This window comes from Spermophilus citellus (assembly GCF_964194105.1).
Source record: "Spermophilus citellus genome assembly, chromosome: 3".
NCBI classification, from domain to species: Eukaryota; Metazoa; Chordata; class Mammalia; order Rodentia; family Sciuridae; genus Spermophilus; species Spermophilus citellus.
Window position 1 is genome coordinate 210,770,597 of NC_138184.1, and position 26,990 is coordinate 210,797,586.

Genomic DNA, 26,990 nt, shown 5'->3' on the forward strand with positions numbered 1-26,990 from the left:
TTTAAAGGAATTCAATTTATGAAACTTTCCCCTCATGGCTAGTGTTTCTTTTATCTTTTTAAATAAATATTTCTTTATACTGAGGTCAAGGAATTATACTTCCATAGTATTTTCTAGAAGCTCTGGCATTTTACTTACTCATTTAAATGATGCTCCAATTGAAACTGACTTTTGAGTTTGGAGGGAGGTAGGGTTCGGCTGACCCAGGATCAATTTTATTTATTTATCTATTTTTTAAGATCATTCTTCCCCGTGCACCATGAACTTGGTCGTGAATTACCTGTCCATACATGCACGGGTCTGTTTCTGGACTCCGCAATCTGTCCCTTTCATCTATTCCATGCCATACTCTTCAATTACTGGATTTATAATGATTCTTGTAGAAAAAGCCCTCCCACTTATTTGTTCATGGAGAATGTCTTCCCTCTTCCTTAATTTACTTCTTAAAGTAAATTTCCTTTACCCTTGTTTATTTTCATGCAAATACAATTCTTCTCAAATTCGGAACACTTTCAAACTTACAGAAAAGTTTCAGGAAGAGTACCAATAATGTTTCTTTTTTCCCTAAACCATTTGAGTGAGATGCCCCATCTCCTCCACTGCCCCAAACAAGAACAGCTTCCTCTGTGCCCACGATAAATCACGAAAATGAGAAACACAGCTGGCCACACTGTCTCTAACAACAGGCCTGGAGATGTCTTTCATAGCAAAGGATCCAGTCTGGGGCCATATACTGTGTGTAGTTATTAGGTCTTTTTGTTGCCTTCAACTTGAACGGTTCTTCAGGATTTTCTTTGTGTGTGTGTGTGTGTGCTTTTCTCTCAACTTTCATGATTTTGACATTCCAGAAGGTTCCGGACCAGCCATTTTGCAGACAGTCCCTCATTTACGTGTGCCTGATGTTGTGATTAGATTAAGACTATACATTTTGGGGAGGGGGGTTAGAGTATCACAGAAGCAAAGCTGTTGGATTCTTCTCCCTGGACCCGATCAGATTTTAATGTGACCCGTGGTGGTAGTCGTTATGTTAATCACTCGACTTAGGTGATGCCTGGCAGGGTTCTCCACTGTAACGTTAAAATCTGTCACACGCTTTTGTAGATCCTACACTGGGAGGTTCTGTGGTTGTGTGTGTTCCCCAAGTTTGTGTTAGAAACGTGGTCCCTAATGTGGCAATGTTGAGAGGTGATGGGCCTTTAAGGGGTGGGGCCAAGTGGAAGGTCATTAGATCACAGGGGACTCTGTACTAAGAAGGGATTAAGGCAGTTTTCATGGAACCCTGGTTAGTTCTTGTGAGAGGATTACTATCAAAAAGCAAGATTGACCCCTCTGGCTTCCTATCTTGCCATGTGACAGCTCTCATATGTGCCCCCGCTGTGATACCATCTGCCACAAGACCGTCATCGTCATCGGAGCTGGCAACATGCTGTTTGGATTTTTGCCTCCAAGACTGTGAGCTAAATAAGCCTCTTTGTTTTATAAATGACTTAGCCTCAGGTATTTTGTGGTAGCAACAGAAAATAGACTGATACAGAAAGTGATTTGAGAAACATCCTGTTTCTCAAAAAAAATGATCCCTCCTGGAATTAACATCCATTGCCCAAAGTACTATGATGGGGGCCATTTAATGATTTCATAATTCATCACTCCTTTCATGTATATTAGTTTGCATTCTACCTATCCTCATGAAACACTTTCTCCAATCATTTATTTATCTGTTAGTATGAACCCACAGTATCAGTATGGGATCTGCTTACGTTATTCACTAGATTGTTATCATTATAAATTTTAACACTTAAATGGTCTCAGATTTGGCACTACTCTTCTGATATGTTTTCATGTGTATTTTCCCTGGGGTTAGCCATTTCCTCAGGAGGCCATGGCTCCTTTTAGGGAGTGCTATGGGTTAAATATAAGATAACCTCACAAAAGCTCATGTGTCAAAAAATGCAGAAATGTCTAAAGGTAAAATAGATTATGAGAACTATAACCTACTCAGTGAATTAACCCATTTGATGGATTAATAATTTGGATGCATTACTAGTTGGTAACTGTAGGCAGGTGGGGAGTGGCTGGAGGGAGTAGGTCACCGGGCATGAGAAGGTCATGCCCGGTGACCTACTCCCTAGCTCCTCTCTCTCTCTCTCTCTCTCTCTCTCTCTCTCTCCCCCCCTTCCTGGGTGCCAGGAGCTGAGCAGCTTCCCTCTGCCTCACCTCACCTCCACAGCAATGGAGTCAGTTGACCATGGATTAAGACCTCTGAAACCATGAGCTCAAAATACACTTTTCCTCCTCTACATTGTTTGTTTTGGGTATTTTGGTCACAGAGGTGAAACGTGGACTAGCACAGGGAGAATGGTATTTAGAAACCAAGGACTATGCTGTGGGTGTGCTCGTCTATATGGGAGCGTGAGTACGTATGTGAATAATCATGCAGTTATACCTGCACTTCAGCATATCTCTGTATTTACAGTCACTGTTTCACATCAACACCTCCAACTCCAAACAAACGCCAGAGTTCATTTTGATTTTTCCCCTTTCCATCTGTGTAGCTTCCTACAGTAGGAAACATGGCTCCCATTGCCCACTATGGCTCATTTATTGGGACAGTGTCCTCTGTACATAACCACTTTCCCATTGCTATTGCCACTGTCTTTCCCCACCAAGGAATCCTCTGGTCACTCAGGCTGGCACCCTGCTGAAGCACCGCACTCTGGGCCGCCACCACCCTCCAAACCTCTGCATACAGACCTACTTGCTTGGCTCTGCCTAGTGGCTTTTGGACTGGGTTATTTAGGAGGGAAGAAAAGCAGAGAAATAGGAGGGTCTGCAGACATTTTGTTATTACAAGGGGCCTTTACCTGGGATACTGCTCATGGCTGATCAGAAAGTAGAAGCCATCACAAGACAACGGCCTGCTCTTTCCACCAAATCCATGTGGACGCACTCGGCCTTCCTCTCTGCAGTGGATGAACTCCCTATTCTCTCTGAGGCTGGATCCCAGTCTTTTGGCTGCTCAAGGACTTTCCACTGAATGTATCCTCTTTCTGGTTATCTCCATACAAAATGCTAAAATATCTTGTATCTTAAAAATAAATCTGAAGCCCCACCTGTCCTCCACCGACTTCTCTCTCTGATCCTTTTCCTTATAGTAAAACTCTCTCCCACCCCCAGTATTGGGGATTACACCCGGGGCACTCTACCACTGAGCTACAGTCTCCCTAAGTTGCCCAGGCTGACCTCGAACGTCCGGTCCTCCTACCTCAGCCTCCCGAGTGGCTGGGGCCACTGCATCCAGCTTCTTTTAGTAAACCTTCTTAAAACCTCCCTTGGTCTCCACTTCCCTGACCCACCCCTTCCTCACCTGCATTGTGACCAGGCTTCCCTTCTCACCAGTCACCAAAACCACTCAAGAAGTAACCTTCAGGGCTGGGGATGTGGCTCAAGCGGTAGCGCGCTCGTCTGACATGTGTGCGGCCTGGGTTCGATCCTCAGCACCACATACAAACAAAGATGTTGTGTCCACCAAATACTAAAAAATAAATATTAAAAATTCTCTCTCTCTCTCCCTCTCTCTCACTGTCTCTCACTCTCTCTTTAAAAAAAAAAAAAAAAAAAAAAAGAAGTAACCTTCACGTTGCGGAAGTCACCGGCTCATTGGGCCCACCCCCCATTCAACCCACAGTAGCATTTAAAACGACCGGTCTCCCCTCTTTCTGGAACCACTTTCTTCCCTGCCCGTGGGCCTCCCCCCTCAATGGGCTCTCCTTGCCCCTGGCCAGCTTCTCTCCTCTCCCCAAGCTTGTCAGGCTGAGGAGCCACAGGCTGCCCTCCACCCTCCTCCCGTCCATGTTCACCCCAGGCTGGGCGCCGTGCCCAGGACCCAGCGCACTGCACCCGCAGGACTGGGTCTCCCCTCTGCCCCAGCTCTGCCTGACGGCCTCCCCAGCTCTCAGCCAGGAATCCAGCGTGGGTTCCACCACACCCAGTCAAAGCCGGACCTTCGCTTCCTGCCCACGCCACCCCCAACTCTTATGGTGTTAGGTGTCTCCATCACTGTAGATGGCACCCCATTTTGGTAGGTGCTCACCCAATTTGAGGTGGTCTTCCACTGATTGATGCCTCTCTCCCTCACACCACATCGCCTGCCAAGGCCCGGAGACCTCTGACATCTGACTTCTCTGTTGCTGATTTCTCACTTGGGTCATTAATGCGATGGCCTCCTGATACTCTCTCTGCACCACAGCAGCCAGAGGGCCCTTTTATAAACTTTACTCAGATCAACAGATGCCTCACTACAAAACCCTCCGATGGGGTTTCATCACACTCAGAATAAAACTCAATTCTTTGCCACAGACAAAACGGTCCTCTCTGTTCCTGTTCCCGACGACCTCTTTGAACTCATCTGCCTTTTCACTCGGCTGGAGCCACGAAGACTTCCTTGCCATTCCCAAAATACAATAAACTCGCTCCTGCCTCAGGACCTTTGTGTGTACTGTTCCCCAACCTGGAATGCACTTCCTCCAGATCATCCCACAGACGGCTCTCGCATATCCAGAAATCTGCTTAGAGTTCTCCTCCTTAATAGTTTTTGTCTTCACCTCCCGGTCTAAATAAACAGCACCACCCAAGTACCTGTTCTCCCCACCCCCGACTCTTCCTTCCTGGTAGACTCACCGCTGCCTGACATTGAGTCCACTGTGCACACATGGTCTGCAGGTCAGGACCCTATAGGTCTTGTTCATCTATCTCCCTGATGCCCTCTGGACAGTGCCCGGTGCACACTGGCTATGCTGATCTGGTGAGTTAATGTAGGAATGATGCAGACAGAAACATGCACATGGCCATTGTGGGCTGGTAACTTCTCTGGGAGTGAACAGTGGTTAGGAAAACTCCAGACAGGGGCTTCAGATGCTCCTGAGGCATCATGACCCCAGCAAAACCCCTCCGTCTTCTCCACAGTCACATTCTCCACCTCACTGCTCTGCTCATTTCCGGTGGAAGGAACTCTGCCTTGGTCACTCATATTTCCAAGTTCCGTGTTAAGCACCAGAGCATGAGGCGTAGGTGGGTGCTCTTTTGTTTGGGGTTTGCATTTAACACGTGGGTGCTGCCAAGTGAATTTAAGAACGCAGAGGTAACTTGGAATAGTCCTGCGACAGCTGTGGGCCAGCGTCCTGGGCACCCTCTTGCCCAAAAGGAGTTCCTACTCTTGCTTTGTGGCCTGTTTTCCACCCTCAACAAAAAACAACCATGCCACTCAAGTCTGTGTTGAGCTGTTCCCTGGGACTTCGTGGCGTGCTTCCGAGGTGGGGTGTTTGTTACCCTGGGGAGAGGCAGAGCCAGGCCACAATGTGAGGCTGGACCCGCTCTGCTGGTTTGGACACGGTCCACGGCTATGAAATGAATATGGCTTCCCCTCATCTCTTAGTCTCCCCAGGCAGCAGCTAATAGGCAGATGGCCCCGGTCATCTGGCTCTTGAACCTGATTTCATATACCTGCAGGTGGGGCAGAGAGAGGGAGCACAGGCTTTCAACCCATGCAATGGGCACTGACAGGGGCCAGCAGTAGCCTGGGTAAAGGGCAGAACTGGCAGGACGGAGGACACTGCGGGAGACTCCCCAGATGTGGGCCACTGAGGATAGAGTGGTTCCCTGCAAGGGACCACTGACCTCTGGCTTCCACATTTGCATTTAAAAGCCATTATGGAATGTAATTTACTCTGAAGGCAGGGTTATATTCAAAGCACACTACCCCTCAGCAAACTGACATGACCACAGTCCAACATGGGTCTTCCCAGGAGAGGGCAGGGAGGCTTTTCGGCATGGGAAATGAGGTACGGAGGAGGACTCACTTCCCCAGACTCACTGCAAGAGGTTTGGAGCACTGTATGAGATTGAGCTCCAGTTGTTTCACCCCAGTTCACTTGGTTTGAGGGAGTTTCAGGGACTGAGGTGAATAGTTTCCATTTCCAACTTCCTTTGCCGTGGACGACGCTGGCTTCCTCCTCTGTGGCAAACGAATTCACTTTCTCCAGGGGCTCTGCCGGTGACACTGAGACTGGAGGCCCCAGAGTGGGGTGCACGATGTGGACATCTTCATCCGAACATCAGCCTGGAGGTAGGATATTGAGTTGGGTGGCTGGTGGTTTTGCTCCCAAATCCAGTATCCAGTGACACTGGGCCCTGGGAGATATGGAATGCAAAGTCCCTGAAACACGTGAGGGACCCTGTGGGACAAGTAGAGTGACTCTCACTCTGGGTCTGGGGAACAAATCTACTTTGTCTCCAGTGTTATCAATTCAATCCATGAACCTGACAGCAGCCTGAGCTGGACTCCCAAGGGAGATGGGCCAGGAGCAGTCTCTCATATACAAGGGAGGCCTCGGAGGTTCACACCTCACTCCTGAGTCACGAAAGTCACTACCACTGTCTCCCCAGGTCATACCCTGGCAGGGGTTATATATAGTAAGTGGACCCATTCAAATTAGAATAATTTAAAAAAATGATATTTCTCTTCCTATGATCATAGGTTCAAAATGAGAGAGGCGAGAGGGTAAAGACATTTTTGAGAATAATGTCCAAATTCTCCATGCACAGACTTGATCATGAGCCTCTGCTGCCTTCTGGGGATGCTAAATGGGTCCCTGTCCCCCTCCTGTACTTCCTTTATCGTTGTTTCATTGTTGGCACCTCTGAAATAAGGGGGTCAAGAAAAGAGAGTAAACACTGAAACCTGCTGTATTTTGCAATCTTCCAAGACCCAGAGGGAGAAGAGGCAAAAATAAATATCTGTAATAGAATGTGCTGAAATAAACTGTGGACTTTGGAACACAGTTAATTATTCTCCAATCGTGCTGTGGTCTATCCCAGGGGTGGCTTGGACTGTGGGTCTCTCCTGCATCCTAGCCTGGAATCAGCCTGGCCACTGAGCGAAACCTCTGCGGCAGTGATGGGCTTTTTCTCCCATCTAATCCAGATCATAAATTCTAGGGAAAGCACAGTCAAGGGCACAGGGAATTAAATACAAATATAGGCTGCCCCCCCCCAAAGAATTAACAAGTTCCATTTGCCTGGTTTAGAAATTAAGAACCACAAACATAATTACTAAATGATAAGAAGTACTATCTATATGACCAAAGATTTGGGAGGCTGGGGAGGAAAAGAGAGAAGGATCAAACATTATATTATAATGGAAAGGAACCAGGGCGGGTCACTGTACACCAAGGATAGTGACATGGCCCAAGCTGTGGCAGCAGCCCCAGGTGAGAGCCTGGAGGAGGAGATGAAGAGGCAGGGACAGAGAGGAGGAAGCAGAGCTATGGAAGATAACTGGGGGAGGAATAGAGGAAGGAGGCAGGAAGGAAGAGAGGAGGATTGGAATGAGTATTCAACTCAGACTCCAACTTTTCAATGCAGTTGGTTTGAATCCCAGTGAGCTGCTGCAGCCCTTTCAATGGTTCAACTGCCCTAATTCTTAACTTTTCAAGGATACAATATATTATTAACTATAGACGCCATGTTGTACAATAGGTCTCTTGAACTTACCTCTATCAAACCGAAATTCTGTTGCTCTAATTCTTAAGTACTGAAAGTGTCAGCTCCTATGGCTCATGGAAATGTGGATTTTCAGCAAAGGCATTTAGATCTGTAGGCCAGAAGAGATGGAGCAAAGAGCCACGTGTCCCCAAGGGCTAAGCCAGAGAAGCTGAGGACCTGGGGCAGCTTGTTCAGTTCTAAGCAATACTAAGGAACACTTATGTTAGGGTCTCGCTGGTCGACCAGTAGGCCATAATCACCTGACTTTAAGTAGTCTACATTTGGGATTAAAAAGGATGTCAGTAATTTTTTTTTTCATTATTCATGTTCACAAGTAGTTTTCTGTAATAACTGACTTTTCAAAAGGAGGACTTTATGCTGGTTCAACTTAGCCGTCTCCTACAAGTTCATCAGACACTCAGTGAGTGGGAGAACATCTGAGCAGCTTTCAGGAGACTTTAGTCTTCTTGGCTTCATACTGTGGTTCAAGGTGTGTTCTTCTTAATGGACAAACCCAACTGATTGGAACCTCATATAAATCCCAATGTTCTTCCCAAGCAGTTGTCCTCAGAGCTAACGTGACCAGGACAGAGCTGGGATGCCATCAATAGGGAGATCTGCACAGGTATAGCAAAAGGGGTCATTTTATCTTTTTGTTCCTCTCAAAGCGCTGTCTTTCCTCCCACATCCATCATGTATATATGAATGATAAATTAATAGCAGGCGCTGGAAGAGAGATGGCCTGATGAGCCCCCTCCTTCCCCCAGATTCAGCCATCTCTAAACGCCTGACTCTGCAGTGCTGTGTTCTCTGCCAGCCACAGGACTGGCAGCCTGGGATGTGCCAAGTTCTTGGCTCCAAATTGCAAAACAAAACAGTATAGGAGGGAATTTGTGAGTTAGCTGATTTGCAAACACTATAGCAAGTCACCGTGTAAACATTTGTTTCTGTGTACCTATTATTTCTCTCAGGTGGTTACCTGCATGCCGTCCTGACAGTGCCAAAATGCGAGGCTCCTCCAGTCACCAATGACTCCTTCATTCACACTTAAATGAGCTCAGCTTAGTGTGCACCATTAAAAAAACAAAACCAAACAAACAAACAAACAAAAAAAACAAACACCTTCATTAAACAGTAATCACAGAGTAGCCTGGTAATTGTGGAAGGAGGGTCTCCAGTGTTACTCAGAATCAACATCAGACTTACAGGTGTGTTCTCAAGTGCACATGAGGATGTCATTCAGATGGCGCCAACCCAGGGACTTGGCTGAAGAAGCTAGTTCCCTTTACATGGGTTGGGTGACACTATCTCCTCTCAAGTTCAACCTTTCTTTAAATAAAAGTCAGTAGGGACATAAGTTGTAGACATTCCTTCCATGCCCCCAACCCCAAATACCTTTAAAGAAAAATCACACAAATCTGCAACCTTTACTGGGTCTGACCAAATGTATATGGTCAACATTCTGATTCTTCACGGTGGTTAATCTAAACACTAGGTTCTTTCATTGACGCTTTTTTTTTTTTTTTTTTTTACAGTTTAAGAAATTGGGGGGGGGGGTAAAGCTGGGAGGGGTGACACACACCATAATCCCAGCAACTTGGTGATGAGGCAAGAGAATTGCAAGTTCAAGGCCAGTCTCAACAACTTAATGAGATTCTGTCTCAAAATTAAGCATAAAAGGGCAGGGAGTGTAGCTAAATGGTACAGCACCTGGGTTCAGTCCCTAGTACCACAAAAAAGAAATGGAGGTGTCATTGAGTAGGTGAATTGGATGGTGGGCCTCACAGCTGGTATGTAGCAGAGGCAGAATCTGAACACAAATAAGCCTTATTCCAAAGCATGTATTCTAAGTAATTTTGCTAAATTCTCCCTCTAACAAAATAAAAATGAAATAAAAATTCTACATGACAAAAGACATCAAGGATAGATATCACAGAGCCCCAACATTTTCTCCTCCTCCTTTTCCTGGAAGGCCTGTCCCATTCAGCTTCCAACTTGCTCCAATTCAGGGCTGAAGCACCAATCCTCATAGAAAAGGGAGAGTTATAACCACAAGTTTCAATGAAACTGGAAAGTGGGAGACTAAAGGTTGACTTTTTAAAAAACATTTCATACCATCACAGGGTCAGAAGGTCCTAACCAAGGTCATCTAATCTGTTTCTTGCCCCAGGCATGATGACTTCAGTCATCCCACAACAGGAAGGCTCACGAAGTTTGTAAAAATCTTACTGGATTCTACCTACCGGAGAGGAAGCTGCTAGTTATGCCTTGCCTGCCTGTGGTCCTGTGATGTGCTTCAGTGCTTTTTTAGAGAAAAGGTACAGCACGAATACAAATTAGTAACAATGTACATCGCCTCTTGTCCCATAGCACACCCATCCGCCTCAGACAAAGGATGCAGGAGGCCCCAAGCTACAATGCCAGTCTTTGTCAGAAAATATATTTATTATTGATAGTGAGCAAAGTAAAGTTGTCAGTATTCATGACAGAGGTTGCATAAGCCAGATGGCCTTTATGTTGGTAAAAATGCCTTATTTCACTTGTAATCATAAACATTATTCCAGTTAAAGGGGACATTTTTTTTCCTTTCTGTCTTCTTATTTGCATGATCACCATAATAAGTTAAAATGAAATAAATTCTCATATAAATCAAAGAAGAAAAGGAAGAGAGTGGAAGCAACTAGCTGCAGCCCAGACAGGTCCAGACAACTCCCCCCAGCACCACCGAGGCTCTGAGCTCGGGTGGCTCTTTTGCTGCCTCTCCCCTCCACTATGATAAGCTCGGCCTGCCGATACCCTCCAGGCTCTGTGAGAGTGGGGTTTCACCAAACAGTGGAGCTTGGTGGCTCGGGAAGCCTTTTGTGGTTAGTGGAAGTTAAATAGAAAGTACAAAAAGGTGGAGAGGGCCGCCCTTGTCTTTTATTCACCATCAGTGGGGTTTAATAACACTGGACAGAGTCCTTGGATGACTGAGCCTTGAGCCAGGCCTTGGTCTTTCAAATTGTTGCTGATCAAAACATGACATGATTCTGTTGAGTCCATTTTCCGGTCCTTCTCTTTAGTGGTCTTCTCTGTAACTGGGTTCTTTTTCTTACTAGGGAAAAAAAAAATGTTCCACCTCTGGAATTAATGTTGAAGGAGTCTGCATGTTCTCTAAGGTGGTTTACCCTCCCTTCTCCAGCATGCTCTGCAAGAGAAATAGAAAGCGTATAAGTTTTACCACCAAAAAGACATCATGAAAATACAAGAAGGCAGTGAACTATTTAAGATGATTTACACTGTTTTCCAAATATCTACTTCAACAACAAAACAAGGCATATGCTTCCTGGCCACACAGTATTACTACCTTTAATGAACACTCCTGATCTCTGAATGAGCCCTTCCCACCAGAATCCCAGCAGAACACCCTAAAAACATGGCCTGGCTAGTGGGGTACAGTGGGGCATGTATGTGCCATCTCACTACCAGGGGCATCTGGAGATGTGACCACATTGACCAGAGAGGGCAATGATTGCCAGTGCAGTGTGACAGGGGTTTGGGGACTTGAACCCAAGGGCTCTGAGAGGGAATCTCTCAGCAAGATTCTCCCGCAGTGCCATCAGCTCACCCCAGGCAGAATGCTTACCATGCTGGGCACTGCTATACACACAGGTACCTACTCCCAAATGTCAGAAGTGGTCCAACCACCAGATTAAAAATCTATAGTCAGACCCTGGCCCAGTGGTGCATGCCTGAAACCCCAGTGACCCAGGAGGCTGAGGCAGGAGGATCACAAGTTCAAGGCTAGCCTTGGTAACTTAGAAAGACCCTGTATCAAAATAAAAAGAGTTGGGGATGTAGCTCAGTGGTAGAGTGTCCCAAGGTTCAACTCCTAGTATAAAAACGCTGACAATCACAAAACCCCAAAACTCTACAGCTAGCTGATGCAGGGATCTACCTCTTCCATTCTCAGAGATCTTTAAGAAGAAACAAGTGACACAATGCTAAAATTATTCAGAAGAGGGTGGGTGGGGCCCTCAGGGGTGGACGCCTTCCCCTGGCTTCCTGCACCCTTTTCCCAGCAACCCCACACTGGCTCAGCTCTTAGCTGGCCTCCTACAGGGTTCTCTCTGCTCTCAGTTCAGGGCTATGAAGAAACTAATACGCTGATCAAATAACACCTGCTGATCAAAACATCATGAGATTCAGGGTCATAATCTGCTAATTTTTATTTATTTGCTAAATATATGCTAAAATTTATTTCATTGAACAAGTAATATGTTCATGGTAAAAAATTTAAAAGGAACAAAAGTATATCTGGGAAAAGGTAGTTTTTTCCTTCCTCCTGTTTTCTTGTGGATGCTTCCAGGGAAGGCATGAGATAGACAGAGGGTTGTTCTGCCTCACACTGAAGGAGTGGTCAGGGACAGCTTCTCAGATGATCTTTCATTGGGATGGAATAGAGCAGAGCATAGGGGGAGGGGTGGGTAGGGGTGGGGTGAGAAGCAGAGGCAAAGAGTTGGGAGCCAGCAGTTCCTGGATGACCAAGAAGGAGGGAGAGGGGCCTGCTGTAAGGCAAGGTGTGTGCTCAAGAACTACCAAGAGACAGAGCATAAGAGGGGCCCAGAATGGAGTCAGGCTGAGATGCTTCCTGCTGCTAACGAAACAATGTGGGGATCCAACAAGAATCAGGCAGAATGGATCCAAGAGAGGAAAGCTGGGAGGAACATTTAAGAAATCAACAAGGATGGGAACAGGAAATGCACACACATACCCCCCAACAGGAAGCAAAAGACAGAAGATGAGGCCCGAGGTACAGGTGGACCCTCAGGGACAGTGTGAGTGTGTGGGAAGGTCACCAAGAGAATAGGGAGGTTGGTGGGAGGAGCCAGTCTGGGAATGAGGACTTCAATTTTATATTTGTGCGTTAAATGATTTTTGAAGGAGACATCCTGGGTGGAAACGCCTGGAAGTAAGTTGCAGGTTGGAGAAGGGAGGTCAAAGGTCACTAGAGATAACGATTTAAGGTCAAAGATAAAAAAAGAAAAGAGAATTTAAAATGGGCAGAAAAGAGAGTGGAAGAACAAACAAGAGTGTTGGGTCACAGAAGCGAAGGTGGACAGAGTACCCCCCAAAGTGTCCATAATCGTAGGTTTCTAAGGAGTTCATGTCCAGAGGGCACTAAAGAAGAACAGAGTAAAGGCAGACAACTAGCTACAGAGAACACACGTGGAAACAGAAGGCAAGATGATGTTCCAGTCAAATGGGAAATAAATGAGAAAGCAAGATGCATCCGTAGAAAACAGAAGGACAAAGGGGAAGGCTCTGGGCAGAGCTGTCCTGTGAGCACGCACTGGAAGTGAGGCTTCTCTCCCAGGCGTCGTCCCAGGAGCTCTGGGCTTGCTGGGAAAACAGAACAATGAGCAGCTAGCTACCAGGCAAGAGTCGGACACTGTCCAACATCTCATCTATGCTGACCCCTAGTCACCTGACCTGTGTGAAAGTCTCCATCACACAGGGGTGCCCTGTAACTTCCTGATATACAGACAACTTCACCCCAACATTCTTCATTAAACACCCAGTGAAGCTGTTATAAAGCAGACCCCCACCCGACCCACTGAAGGGCATTTAGTTCCTAAAGAAAATGATCCATCTATGAGCGACACCACCCACCACTGTGCATTTTGGGGCCTGCACTCACTGTATTCTTGAACACATCACCTGGTCAAGATGACATGGTTGTGCCTCTCCCTACCATTTAGATCTTATGGTTATAAGGATATGTGTGGCAATATGCCCCTTTTTATATGCTGCAAAATAATCTGCAGCTACAACATAATTAAAGCCCCAGTTAAAGAGGTTTTGGGGAGTCTAAGGATTTTTTAATATCATTTTTTTTCTCCTCTGTAACCCTGATCAAACGTAGATGGGTAATTTTTCAGACAAATCATATAATGCTAACAAGGTCAGACTGTCCTGGAGAGAGACAAGCTGGCCCTGGTTGGGTTGGGGATCAGTGGGCCAGTGTAACATAAAGATGCTCTTAGACCACATGTGAGCAAATACAAAACTCACAACCTCACACCCTCTGCTTTGTGTATTAAAATCCTCATGTTCAATGATAGCGTAGTGATTCAGTGGATTCACGAGTGACATCTTAGAAACTTGAGGGCCCACAGGAAGCTCCAGGGCTGGTCTATAAACCTGCTGTCAAACTGCACTTAGTTGCCACCAAAGGGTGGCAGAGGTGGTACAAAACTGTCTAGCTGCTGTCAGAGACATTAACTCATACAATGTCAAGTTGAATTTTTAAAAAGATGAATAAACTGATAGAGCATTCTGTGTTATTACTATATCACAGCTTTGTGTGATAAAACCTGCCCAACCCCATGCGGGAGGGCCTTCAGCTGGGGGATCCTCGGGCCTGGCAGGGTATGTGTTTCCACCATCTAGGTTCCCTGGCAATATCTGTATCGGTTCTGTAAGGAGATGCTGTTGGGCTGAATTTCAACACTGCATAAATTTAACACTGCATAAATTAACATAGGAAATTCCCTGAAGAATGAGGGAGAAGCTTTGCAAGTTATAAAAAATTGCTTCCTTCATCTAAGGAACTGCTAACACTTAATCTTAATGTGGAGAGACAAATTCTTTGCTTCTGCTCATCATTCACATTTTTGGACCCACAGAAACTCCTTTTGTCAACAGCTGGGTAAATTACCAAAAGGAGAGAGTGGCTCACGCGTTGACACTGCTCTTTTCCCGAATCTCTGCCTGATTCCAGCCACAGAGGAACAACTGGCAGCTCACCCTGTCAAACAAGAACAGCGCCCTGGAGACCTGAAATTGTGTGTCATTTCCACTTATTAAAATGATCTTAACCACTTTCCTCAAATGTTTTGGTTACACAGTCATCTTGTCAACTGATTTCTGCATTACAGCTCTCTTGCAGGGGTTAACTATCCCAGCAGCCTGCTGGCTCCTGGCTGTCCCAATATATTTGAAAGGAATTATGGCAACCTTGGATTATGGAGTAATCATGACAAAGAGAATAGTCATTTTTTTTCCCCAAAGATATCACTCAGAATGCTTATCTCTGGGCAAGCTTATTCTGCATCTCCCCAAGATTTCAGACCTAATTAAGTTGGGAATAGACATAGGAAGGTTTATATAAGTCCAGGGGAAATTGACACAGGCATGTGTCCTAGGTTAGGCACAGCTTTGGCACCTGAGCTGTCATTAAGGAGGGACAGGAAGTCAGGGTGGGAAGAGAATGGAGCTTCGAGGAGGGACAAGACAGGAGAAGACTGGGAGATGGGAAGGAAAGTCATCTATAATTTCGATCTACCAAAGCAGAGAGCCAGCTTTGCCTGTGGGCCCTGCACTGCTCCGCCCCACCTGGATACTGGTCAGCTCACTTGCTCTGTTTGCAATGTCTATATAACCCCCAGCCAGAGCTGCTCTTTGTCCTTCCTGCTTTGGAAGAAACACAAGTAAACTTTCCTCTGTCTCTATCTGGTTTTAGGTCTTCTATGACAAATGCTATGTGTAATATTCAAATTAAGTTACAAGTAATTAACTGTTTATACAACTTGCTGCAATAACAGACGAAACACAGACATACTGCAGTCCTAACTCTTGAAGGATGAGCACTGGAAAAGAAATACCTATTAAGAAAAATGAAAATCTATTGCCATGGTAATATTTCTCCTATTAAACTCAGATTAAAAAAAAGAGAAAATGTCATAAAGCAAACCATTACTTTCAGAAAGTGGTTTAGAAAAGGATTTCTATGATGGAAGAGGCTGGGGTAACAAATTTAAAGTTTGGAATTTAGTTTGTTTCGATGTGTCTCCAGATTTGGCCGCCCCCAAGAAGGGTAGCAGATCTATTATGAAACTCCTGTGTGTCACCCCGTGAACAGTAGCCCAGCCAGAGATGAATAAATGTCATTAGGCGATGTTAATAAACAAGGCCCTGGACACAAGAGACACAAGTTCCCATGGGTCTCCCCACAAAGTTCACCTCTGGATTTCTCCTGGCGCTCTCTGAAGGTGGGTGTTGTGTGAATCAAAAGACCCCCCTCCCCCGATGTGGAGCGGTTGCCTGGGAATAGCACAGACAAAGGAGGTCTGGTCACAACTGTGATGTGTCACCTTGGCTCAGTGCTTGTCCCTTGCTCCTGCCTAGGAACACCAGGAGTGGCTCCTCATGCAGGACCACCTACAGTTTCAGTGAAAGCAAGAGGGGAAAAGAAAACTTTCTTTGAAGGGGATCCCACCTTCTTTTCAAGGCCATCTTCCAATTTGTTCCTGAGGCTAAAGATATATTTTAGGGTTGGACTACCGCCAGGTGGCTTGGATGGGTAGGTAATGACAGACAGTTCTCATCTCTGAAAGAGGAAAAACACCAACCCAGCAGGATCTCTGAAAGGTGGAAGACCTTCAGTGAGGTCCAGGCCAATGGGCTCTGGAGGTGACTTCTCAGATCTTGTGCACTATCTCCTGGGTATCTGGTGAGAGTTGAGGTCCCAGGCCTCGTCACTGACCTTCCAAATCAGAATCTCCAGAGAGGAGGCTGGGCATGTGCACCTGAAACAAACTTCCAGGGTGACTGTGAAGTCCATTCACACTGCTGGTCAGATATGACGGGAGAAAGGTCCCTGGGCTTGGAACCAAGAGCAGCCTTTGGGTGGTCTGGGTTCTGCTACGCCTACGGATCACTGATAATCTCTGAGTGTGAACTGTGCAAGTAAAAAGATGAGGCTGGGTGACCTGATCTTTAAGTCCTTCTAGCTCCAACAGCCTGGTCTACTAAAAAGAGTCCATCTGAAAACAATCGTAAAATACAGCCTGCTCTGGCACCAGGGTGCCTTCAAGAATCCTGATTTCTAAGCAATAGTTCCTATTTGTTTTCAGGTCCTCTTCAGACTCTAAATAATAAAAGAAATATCTGAACCTTCAGAAGAAATATGGCCAGGGCAAAATCCTTCACATGCACTGACCTTGAGTTCTTCTGTTTTGGAGGCTAACCATGTATGAAGATGTCATTTATATTGGAGATACAGAAGGTCTAGGTGCAGGAGCCTTGGGAAAGAGCAATGTCACATTGAGATTCAGCCTTATTTGTCAGGGTGTTGACCCCACACTCCTCACACAAATTAGTTCCTTTCTGATCTCCCCAAAGAGGGAGGGCCTTGTCTCACTTATAAGATATCCTCAGTTTGGTCATTCCTTGAGCTGAGCTGACTGCGTGGCTATTGATCCACTCCTACTCACTGACTTAAACCTCTGCTGTGGTTTCTGGACTCTCCATTTCAGACTGTAGGGCCCATATTTCTCTCTGATCTTCGGGCATCTCCAGGGGCTGGCCCTTACTGCTGGTCCTAGAGTGATCTTGGTTCTCCTGATCCTGGATTCCTGCTCCATTTCCAAAATCTCTTCCCTCCCCTGGACCCAACCTCACAGGACAAGAGGCGTCACAGTGCAGCCGAGCCTGAGCTGGCTGAGGACTTCTGCATTTCCTAGTGGAGCTTTCAGATGGCAGGCTGCATCTTTCAGCAGCGTGCAAATGGCTGTTTTTCACTTTGCTGACATCGAAGGAACTGGGAAACTATTTCTACCCACTCCCAGTTTGTTCTGCCACCTAGACTTCCTAAGGGCTGTCGGGAGTGTGAACTCAAGGAAGGGTACGTGGCTGTGGATGGCCAGGCGACTGGCAGACCAGCCACAGCGCAGCTGCTGTTGGTTCTGGGTGAAAGTTAAAGGCTGGGAGCAAAGTCAAAGAGGTCCAGGTATAAAAACAGGAAGTCTCAAAAGTAGGAGTGCTGCTTGTACGTAGGCCCTGCCTCTTGAGTGTGTCTGTAAACATGCATGCTTATGTTCTGCCTCTTGGTATCGTCCATGAAAGTAGAACCAGTCCTGGAATAATGGAGCTGGAAGACCCTCAATGACCACCTACTTCAAACCCTCGATTCACCACATAAGAAACTGAAGCTCTAGATTCCTTAACTAGTTTAGGATAGTAGCAATAGCATTCTCTCATAACTCTACCCTCTGGTAAACAGAGAATGTTTGAAGAGAATCCAGCCAGCAAGGTTGGGGAAAAGCTGAAATACTTAGACTCCCTCCCCTCAAAGTGGGCCCGTTCTGCAGGTAAGTATCAGGTAGTGGAGTGTTTTAGGGGACAGAGCAACACAGATCTGGACGCCAGTCTTTTCTACACTCTTCCAGCCTTTTAAAATAGAACTTGGGCATATTTAGGTCTGCTAGTAGATAGATACTATTAGCTCCCCCACAGCATAGTCCCATGGAAGGCAGGAATGGAGAGGGTGAGTAGGAACCAGGTTTTAAAGGTAAGACGAGATAATTCAATCTTGGGGCGCTTAAGAGAGTTACAGGGCTAAGCAGGCACAAGAAATAAAAGACACAGAAGTCTGTGTCAATCGATGAGTTCTTCTCCATAAATGGCGTATCTTAGCTAACCGGTAGCTTTTAAGTCTTAGAGTTAATAATTAGAGCAATTTAAAATCTCTTTACTCTTATGAAGAACACGTAACTTAATATACTGGAAATAACAGTCTAAATGTCTCATGTCAACCCATGAGGAATTGTTTAAGAACAGCTGAAGATTGATGTGAGTAAGTGGATGAATAAGAAGAAAAGAAAAGTAAGGCTAAGGAACATCCGGAAATTTTCCTACCAGTAAAATCTATTAGTCTCTAAGATGGTACCCCAGGGAACCTGTGAAAGCCCAATCTTATGAGTCATTTAGAAGTGCAGGGGATTTGGCTGTTGGGATTATTCCACGGGGGAAACCCTTGCACTACGTTGGAAATGGACAATATCACCTAATGGGCTGTTGTCATGTTCACATGTCCAGCCTGACCTCTGGATTGAACAGGAAGCATAAGAAGGGGAGTTGGCCATCAGGAACTGTCACAATAGGCAGTGAAGACCACAAACAATGCCACAGTCTCTTCCAACCAAGAAGCAGGGATGGTGTCATGAGGTGAGACCAACTTCACAGTGAGCAAAAGGACAACCTGGGACCAGAAGGACAGCAACTTCTCATGAAACTCTGATGTCAGCTCCCTCCTGCCATCTTGTGTCATCTTCCAAGGGACAGTGCGAGCTGCCCCTGTGACCATCTCACTCCCTATTTGTGACCTTCAGGACTCTATTACTACCTTGTCAGATTATTAGTGCTCCTGTCCCTTGCTTTATCATTACTGCCAGCATTTTCCATTATTGCCGGCATTTTCCATTATTGCCTTATTTCTGTATTGGTGGATGATCGATATCCCCTCATACACATACCTTCTCAAAAACCAAACACTACTTAACTTATTTTGAAATCTGTTTTTGTGGCAAGGTACCTCTCAGTCTAGTTGTTAAATTTACCATCACAATTTCCCTGGGTTTCAATGCTCTCAACTGTAAAATGGTGACAATAAAACCATCTCTATTTACATCTCAGGTTGTCATAAAAAACAAGTTACAGGATGAATGTGAAATGACCTTGAAATCCTAAGTACTATAGAAATACAAAGTGGTATGTTTCTTGATTCTTGCCCATTTCAATGTTGCCTGTGCCTGTCTTAGGATAAAGGTTTTTTTGACATATCTTTTAATATCACCTTGTACTATAACTGAATATAAGAGCCATAAAACAATAGGTACTTCAAACATCTGACCACCAATAATACTAAATGATGTGTCAGACTGGGAAGTGAGGGTGAGGAAGGAAGGTCTCTTTGGGAGTCACTAGCAATAATTTAATGTTAATCTGTTTCATTTCAGCATGAAAGACTATAACTGAGAAAGAGGGGGAAGAGATTTGTTGAAAACTTTGCATGAATGTAATCATCACATTACCTCAATCACACATGAGAAAAACGAAGGCTCAAGGTCATAGCCCCTGTCAAATGCTGGGCATGGATATGATACCAACTCAGACCTGCCAGATTCTAACTTTCTTGCATCCTGTGGTGTATTTGACCTTATCATGTTACTTTTGTTTTATTCTATAAAGATGCCCCATCGATTCCCTGGAACTATGAGTAGAGGATTCCACAAAAGCGAGACAGGCAGAGGGAGTCAACATTTCCAATGCACTTACAGTCGCCACCTTCGGTAATGTTACAAAGCACGCCATGGAAACAGGTGTGTGCGTCAGACACCAGGATGAACGTGCATTATGTCATGGCCATTCCTTCCTTTGATTCCTCAGCTCCTCCTCAATAAGGCATGATTATCAAGTTAGAAAACCCAGGAGTCAACTGACCAGTCCCAATCACTTCCAGTTCTATCAATATTGAAGGTTGGGTTGGGGCTCAGTAAGAGCAAATCAGAAGCTGTTTTTGACAAATAAAATGTACTAACTTAACATTAGCAACGTCACCTCTACCAAACACCCTTAAAGAAAAGAATCCCTGGCAGACACAAGCTGCTAGAAGCAGAAAGGAAACAAAAGCCACAAGCCCCCAGGCTCTGAAACACAACATGGGCTTTTCATCTTGATTACATTTTTTCCTCTAGTGTTACTGTTATTTCCCAGCCATCCAGACAATACCAGTCCTCCCTTCAGATATTTATAGAGTACGAGAAATTTATACTAAGTGGTATTGTTATAACTACAGCAAATTGGACTGCAGAAAGGCATGCTGTGTAACTCAAACACTAGATTTAGTCGGGTTAGAAGGTCAATTCTAGGGAACTCGTCAGCAGAAAGAACCAAAGTTTCCAATAATTTCTGTCTCTCAGAACCACCTACATCCAACTATTAAAGCAGTTAAATGAGAGGCAATTACATGACCTGTTGGCATTGTTAATTTGCTTTAGGGTTATCATTAGCCTTCTAAAGTACATAAATCAGAACAAATACACGTTCTGTGCACATTGTGTTATTCTGAGACGAGTGGTCAAGAGAAGAATATGATATATGAAAGCAAGGGAAATTCTTTCCTAAATCCCATCTCCAGTCTCCCTTTCCTTGCCTGGGTGGACTCTACCAACTGGTAGAAGGATCGACAAGGGATTGAATAGCAGGTTTCTTTCATTGCTGTTATTTTTAAACTAGGTTCTCTCCAAGGCTATCTGCTGCTTATGGATCCAAAGTTTCTGGCCCCTGAATTTATGGCCTTCCTCTTAGCTGGCTTTGAATAGTGGCTTAGGAAAGCAAGGCAATGACCTTGAGCATATAATCATTAAAAGACAAAAGGTTTGGGGCAAATGAAAGAAGTATAATTTTAATAGAGTTTCCCCCTCTGTATGTAAATGAGTTGAACACAGGAAAAATCCTGACTCTTCTTAGGTTGATCTGGGTGGCAACAATTCTTGCAGTAATTCCTGACGAGGAGGGCTCGAGTTTATAATGCGTTTTCTTATACACTGAATCCTTAATACTGCCCCATGACATGGGGCTCTCCATTCTCCTGGTGTCCCAGATGGCCTCACTCGCACACTCACCTGTTTGGCATGATTGACACAGTGCATGTACTGGTTGGCCAGAACAGAGCAGCTGAGGGTCTGGTGGCTGTTCTGGCGATAACACTGGAGGATTTGGGCCTGCAGGTCAGCACAGACTGGATGATACTCATACCGCCTGCAAACAAAAACAGGGATCAGTGAGACAAATGATCTTTACTCAGAATGATGACTGAGGTTGAAGAATACATAAAACATTAAAGAAGGTACATTGTAAATATAGAAAAATATTTAATGGAATAATTATCTTCAAATTCCAAAGAAGCACAATGAAATTATTCCCATGAAAGAATGCACATAGAGTTCATGAATTTTAGGAAATGTAGTTTCATGGATTAATACCATTACAAGTGACTCTGGACACCATGACCTTCTCTCTTAAACCCAAACCCAAACCCCTGTGAACAGTGTGGCACTCTGTAGCCAGCCTGCCAAGCCAGAAACCTGTAGGCCTCACTCTTCCTCCCATCCCCACGTCCAGCAGGTCACGAAGTTGGAGCAGCAGTCCTCCTTCTCCATGCCCACTGTCATTATTGCAGTTCCAAATTATTTATATCCTGTATTCAAGCAATGACCTCCAAACAGGTCTCTGTCATAGTGTTTTGCCCTCTATTCCTGCCCCCACGACTTCCAGAGGGTTCTTCCTAATACATACATCCGAGTCAGTGTCTTTCCTTACTACTTCTTAAATAAAATACAAGGCCAACAGGCACAGTGCTTCTTGATCATGTTCCTGCCTCCTCCTTCGTCTCCATCCTCACCCTGCACACAGCTGCAGCCTGAACAAACTGCATTCAGGTTTGGTGCATACACTTCTTGTGTCTTTGCTCCTGCTGCTCTTGATCTGGAAGCGTTCTGCACCCAAATCACCAACAAACGCTTATAAATCTGGAAAATACCTATCCATCTTCCAACTGCTCAAGTGCAGCCTTCTGGGTGTGACTTTCACTAGCTCTCCTCCCCCGGGAGTCTGTCACTCCTTATGGTGACCCATTGATCCCCATTCACTTCCTCACCCCACAGTGACTGACTAGCATAGTCCAGTGCCATTTGCTAGCCTACATTAACTGGAACGCAATTTCCAAGTGGGACTCTTATCTTTTTGTGTGTGTGTCCTCTCCTTTTAGATTAACTATCTCTTCTAGAAGTCAGGTAATGAATCTGTTGAATGAATACAAATGAGTGGAAGGAAAGCATTTTAAAATTCCTTGGGATAAAATTTTGCAATTGTATTCAGAAATCTCAGATTTTAGTTAATTATTCTCAGTGAATATGCTTTACCAAATGTAAATGTTTCCAAAAAAGTTCATAATACACACTTGAAAAATAGCAAACCAAATGAATTATACAAACAAAAATAAAATATTCTTATTAACATGGTAGGGGTACTTGGATTTTAAGAACTAAATGCACATGGAGAAAATACATAAAATTATCACTTTTAATCTAGGAATCCATTTTTTTTTCAAATTAGTTTTGTTTAACAAAAAATGCTTCCAGTCTTTTCTTATCAGTTCTGTCTTTGAAATTTAAATTTGTTATTTCCATATAATCTTGAAATCACATTATTTTAAATTTAATGGGTTCTAAAAAAACCCCTAGAGAACACAGGAGATATTTCCCATCAATAAGGAAACCCCTGGGTGACGATTTGTCTCCTCATTACTTTTATCCAACACACTAAGCTAATATATATTTTGCTGAAATAGAAATGCAAACCATGCTACTGGTCCCTAAGGGAATTTACTTCCCACTGCTCTCCAAAGAAGGCAGACATACAGGGGAAAAAATACTCCTGCGAATTTTACATAACTTTGCTTTTACTTTTTCATTCATTACCTTACTACTTGGTCAAATACCCAAGAACAGAAGTTAAACCCCAATCCCAGGAGTTTCAATTCTTTTTAAGATTTCAAGTTCAGATGTTTGTGAATTTTTCTGGACACAGACTTCCCTAATCTTCTACTATGAACACCAGCATTTAAAAAGAGTCAGCTGTATTTCCAAGAGCACAGGTGCAGATACCACTGACTGCTTGTAGCAAGACCTGCATCTGGATGAATACTGAATAAAATATGATTAGCATCAGGTCAGCTGAATCTAGTAAATACAGGAATAATGATAACTTACTCAAGCAGTTCACAGCAGAATTTCATTCTACCCTGGTGCTCACAACTTGATGTGTCTCCAAAGTATCTTAGATTTAAAGTCAAGGGGAAGAGGGTGGGGAGGGAAGCCTAGGAAAACCTCATCAGAGAGATGGCCCTTCCCAGTATGGAGAGGAAAAGGCCGGAAGAGTGAGCATCGACGCACTGTGCACCAGAAAGAAGACAGTGTGTATACATTTTTTTACCTTAAAAAAGACTATTTGAAATGGGATAATTCATCTAAACTGTGGGGTCCTTAGAAAGAGGTAATATAAATTGCATATAAGCATTTACCCTGAGCTGAGCTATTATTCATGCAAGTTGAAGTCCATGAGTTATTTATGATTTGGAATGTGTCAAAATATACTTTTATCACCACAAATCAATACTACTGCTTGCTTCCAGGGCCCTTGACTTCCTGTCTGGTAGTCTGTTTGGATGAGTGTGAGTGCAGCCATCATCTGAAATCCTTTTTGTATATGTTTTAACCTGTATTGATGATTAGATGGTAGAGGGGGGAGGGAAGTGGTAAAATCAGCATAATTGTCCCCCAGTTCCTGGGGTAGACTCTGGTACATTCTCCTTGGATTAATCTGTAAGGGTAAAGCTCTGCCTCTGTATTGATCTGCCATGCTTGTTAGGCTGCCCTAATGCACTGTTTTCACTTTGGGAAAATGCTAAATGAGATTACCGTCTAGCATTAGAAGGCCATAAAGCACGAGCCATGGCACCCTCCATTCAGGAAAAGGGTTTCAAAGACATTTCCAATATGCATTATGGTAAACCCTCTGTGTAATCATAGAGTCGGCAATAGACTTTTATTGACTGCTTTCATTCCTGCTGATGGAAAAAGCCATTATTAAGCAAAAATAACAAAAGGCAGAATTTCAAGATATCTAAGAAGGAAAATTAAATCTTAGTTGCAAAGGACATTAAAACAGTTCAATCTCATTGTTCGTAAGGAAGATTCAACAAAGCAATGGCGAGGCTGTAAAGAGGAAGATGGAATATAATTTTAGAGAACTTGGAACAATAAGACATCACGGTCATCAAAAACCAAAACAAACAAGTTTAGCAAAAAAGAACTGGTAGAATAAAGTCAACTTTTGAGAATATACGTTCATCAAAAACAATTAAGGAAAAAAAATCCTGTTTTCTGGTCTATTGACATTGTTGGGGACTTTTAATGGAATATACCTTATGCATAGCTCTTTTATTTTCTCCCTGTCCTTTGATTCTTAGTTTCTTTCCTTCTCTTCATTTCCACAAGAACAAGAAGCCTGCCTTCAGCTTGACCTTCCTGCCACCAACAGTGGCAGCTGTGGCCAAAGCAGGTCAGCACATGAAGGCAGAATTGGAGAACCAAAGGTTTGTCCAAGAAACAAATCAAAAGAATTACTCCTGGTGGTATTCTATAGCCAACAAAACTGTTTCCTCCGGCTTTGGCTAATGTTCAATGCTAATATTCACTTAAAAGGCACTGAAGAAAATATACCCAAGTATTTTTCTCATTATACTTGACAGGTCCTCTGTAGAAACTTTGGAAAAAGAGAGAAAAGAAAAAGAATATCCATTTAGGCTGTTTCCAATTTTACAGTATTTCAAATAACCTGCTGATGGATGTGAATTATTACTACAATTTCTAATTATTTCCTTAGGAGATTTTCTTAATTGATCAAAGAGAAATGAAAACATTTTCAGTAAAAATGAAGCTGAGTTAAACAGTGTTCACAAGTCTCCTCTTAAGACCCTCCAATACGGTTCTACTTGGGTACCTGTTTTACAGCCATTGCTGGTTTCACTGATGTCTCTCCTACTTTCATGTCTTAGACTCTTCTTTGATGTGGGTCTGAGCTTTAAATTTCAAGGAAACTACTTACCCATCTTTTTAGTTCTGCTAATATAAATGGCAAATATAATAGGGTAACTTCAGAGAAGAAAAAAATATGGAGATAGCTCTTCTCCTACCACTCTTCACTCAGAAGGTGAAAGAAGTCATGTAATGACAATCAGTTAGAAGCCACAATTCCTAAAGCTCGCAGGAACACAGAAATGGTTCATTATGAGTGCAGGCGCATGCAAAGAAGATCCTTGGCATGTATTTGGACCAGTAAGTACCTGAGAGAGTTCTACAGATATCATAATGAACCACTAGGAGAAAGGGAAGGGTTGGGGGAGGGAAGGAAGGAGGAGGGGGAGGGAGGGTAGAGAGAGAATTAATGAAAATGGCTGGTGCTAAAAGGAAAATTCTGATTTTTAAACAGGATCCAATGATGCATCCTTCATGAGGTCACACAGTCTCATCAAACCACATCTAACACACTAAAAGCAGGCATACAACACAGCTCTGGAGTCAAATCTTTTAAACCTAATTCCTACAGCACAATGCAGAATCTCTTATTTTATTTTGCACAAAACTGTTCATTATACATTAAGCCCAGTGTCTAGGGTTTCTGCTTTTCTTTCAAAACATAAAACTAAAGCTGCTAAGCATGTTGCTAGTATTTAAAATGATTTAACAATTCACTCATTGCTCTTATTATAATAAAGCCAGTGTAAGGTAGTAAAAAGGAAGAAAAATATCCAAAATATATTTATTATCTCCTATGATTTTTTTCATTTTTATTTTACCTTATATTTCAGGGTTCTAATAAAATGTTCAGAATAAAATGTAAACAGTCTTTTTCTAAAAACGTAAGATCTGAAAAAGAACTCAATTCCAAGCATTTCTGACATTCCTAATAACTGCTAACCATTTCATTAATGGTGTTTCTATCTGGGCTATAATCAAATTTCCATAATTATGCTTGAGAGGCCAAATTTCTTCCAAAGGTGCCTGCTTTCTTTGTTTCCATTTGTTTGCACATACGTTCTGTGACATGATTTCTTAAAGAATAAAATAAAAATGGAAGAGATTTTCCCTCACAAACAACTATTACTAATAATAATGAATGTTAACTACTATGTTGTCCATCATCACAACACACACACACACACACACACACACACACACACACAAAAAACAAAAAAAACAAAAAAAACCAAGGGTCATCAGAGAAGGGCACACTGGCCTTGAGTACCCCTGGTGCTCAATGAACCAGTCAAGCTGACAGCAGACCATCAGGAGCACTGTCCACTCAACCAACGAACTCAACTTGAGTGCTGTTAAAGAAACCATCAGCTCTGGCTAGATTACAAGAGAGTCCAGCCAGCCCTCCATAGCTGCATATTACCATTCTCAGAAAATATTTTTAAAAAAATGAGTTTGAATTGAAGACAGTCTTTTTTTTTTTTTTTTTTTGGTCATTACTCCCTAAATGATACAATATGACAACTTCTTACACAGCATTTACATTGTATTTGGCATTCTAAATCATCGTGAGATGAATTAAAGTATACAGGAGGACATATGCAGGTTACATGCAAATACTAAGCCATTTTCCATAAGGGACTTGAACATCTGTGGATATTAGGTTCTTGGGAGTCCTGGAACCAATCCCGTGTGGATACAGAGGGAGGCCTATAGAGAGAGTTCTCTCCTGAAACCCCAAGGCTTGAGAGCAGTATCTATCTGAAAATACCTTACTATTTCAATCTGCTAGTTGAGGAAAAAGATGTCAGAATCACAACTCCATAATTGGGATCCACAAAAGGTAACCTGGAAAGGAGGGAGGGGAAAACATAGCCAGTGTTCCTTCCATCAGATTTTAGGATCCTGAGTAAGAGTCCTCAATCCAGAAAATCCCATACAAGATCTCTGTTCACCTATCCCAGCTCTCGTGAGGATGCGACTGTCTCCACCCACAGATACAATGTTCTTATGCCAACTGACCTCACT

At 43.7% G+C, this 26,990-nt stretch overlaps 1 protein-coding gene across 1 annotated transcript in view; it reads right to left on the reverse strand.

Annotated features, from left to right (window-relative positions):
* Positions 1–9,965: 9,965 nt before the first annotated feature.
* CHCHD3 (coiled-coil-helix-coiled-coil-helix domain containing 3) overlaps positions 9,966–26,990 on the reverse strand; it is a 278,902-nt gene continuing 261,877 nt past the window's right edge. Inside the window, exons 7-8 of the mRNA XM_081285904.1 lie at positions 20,988–21,123; positions 9,966–10,726 (exon numbers count right to left, since the gene is read on the reverse strand). Of these exons, the coding sequence (XP_081142030.1) occupies positions 10,703–10,726; positions 20,988–21,123 (160 nt within the window). The 3' untranslated portion in view covers positions 9,966–10,702. The remainder of the gene's footprint in view (positions 10,727–20,987; positions 21,124–26,990) is intronic.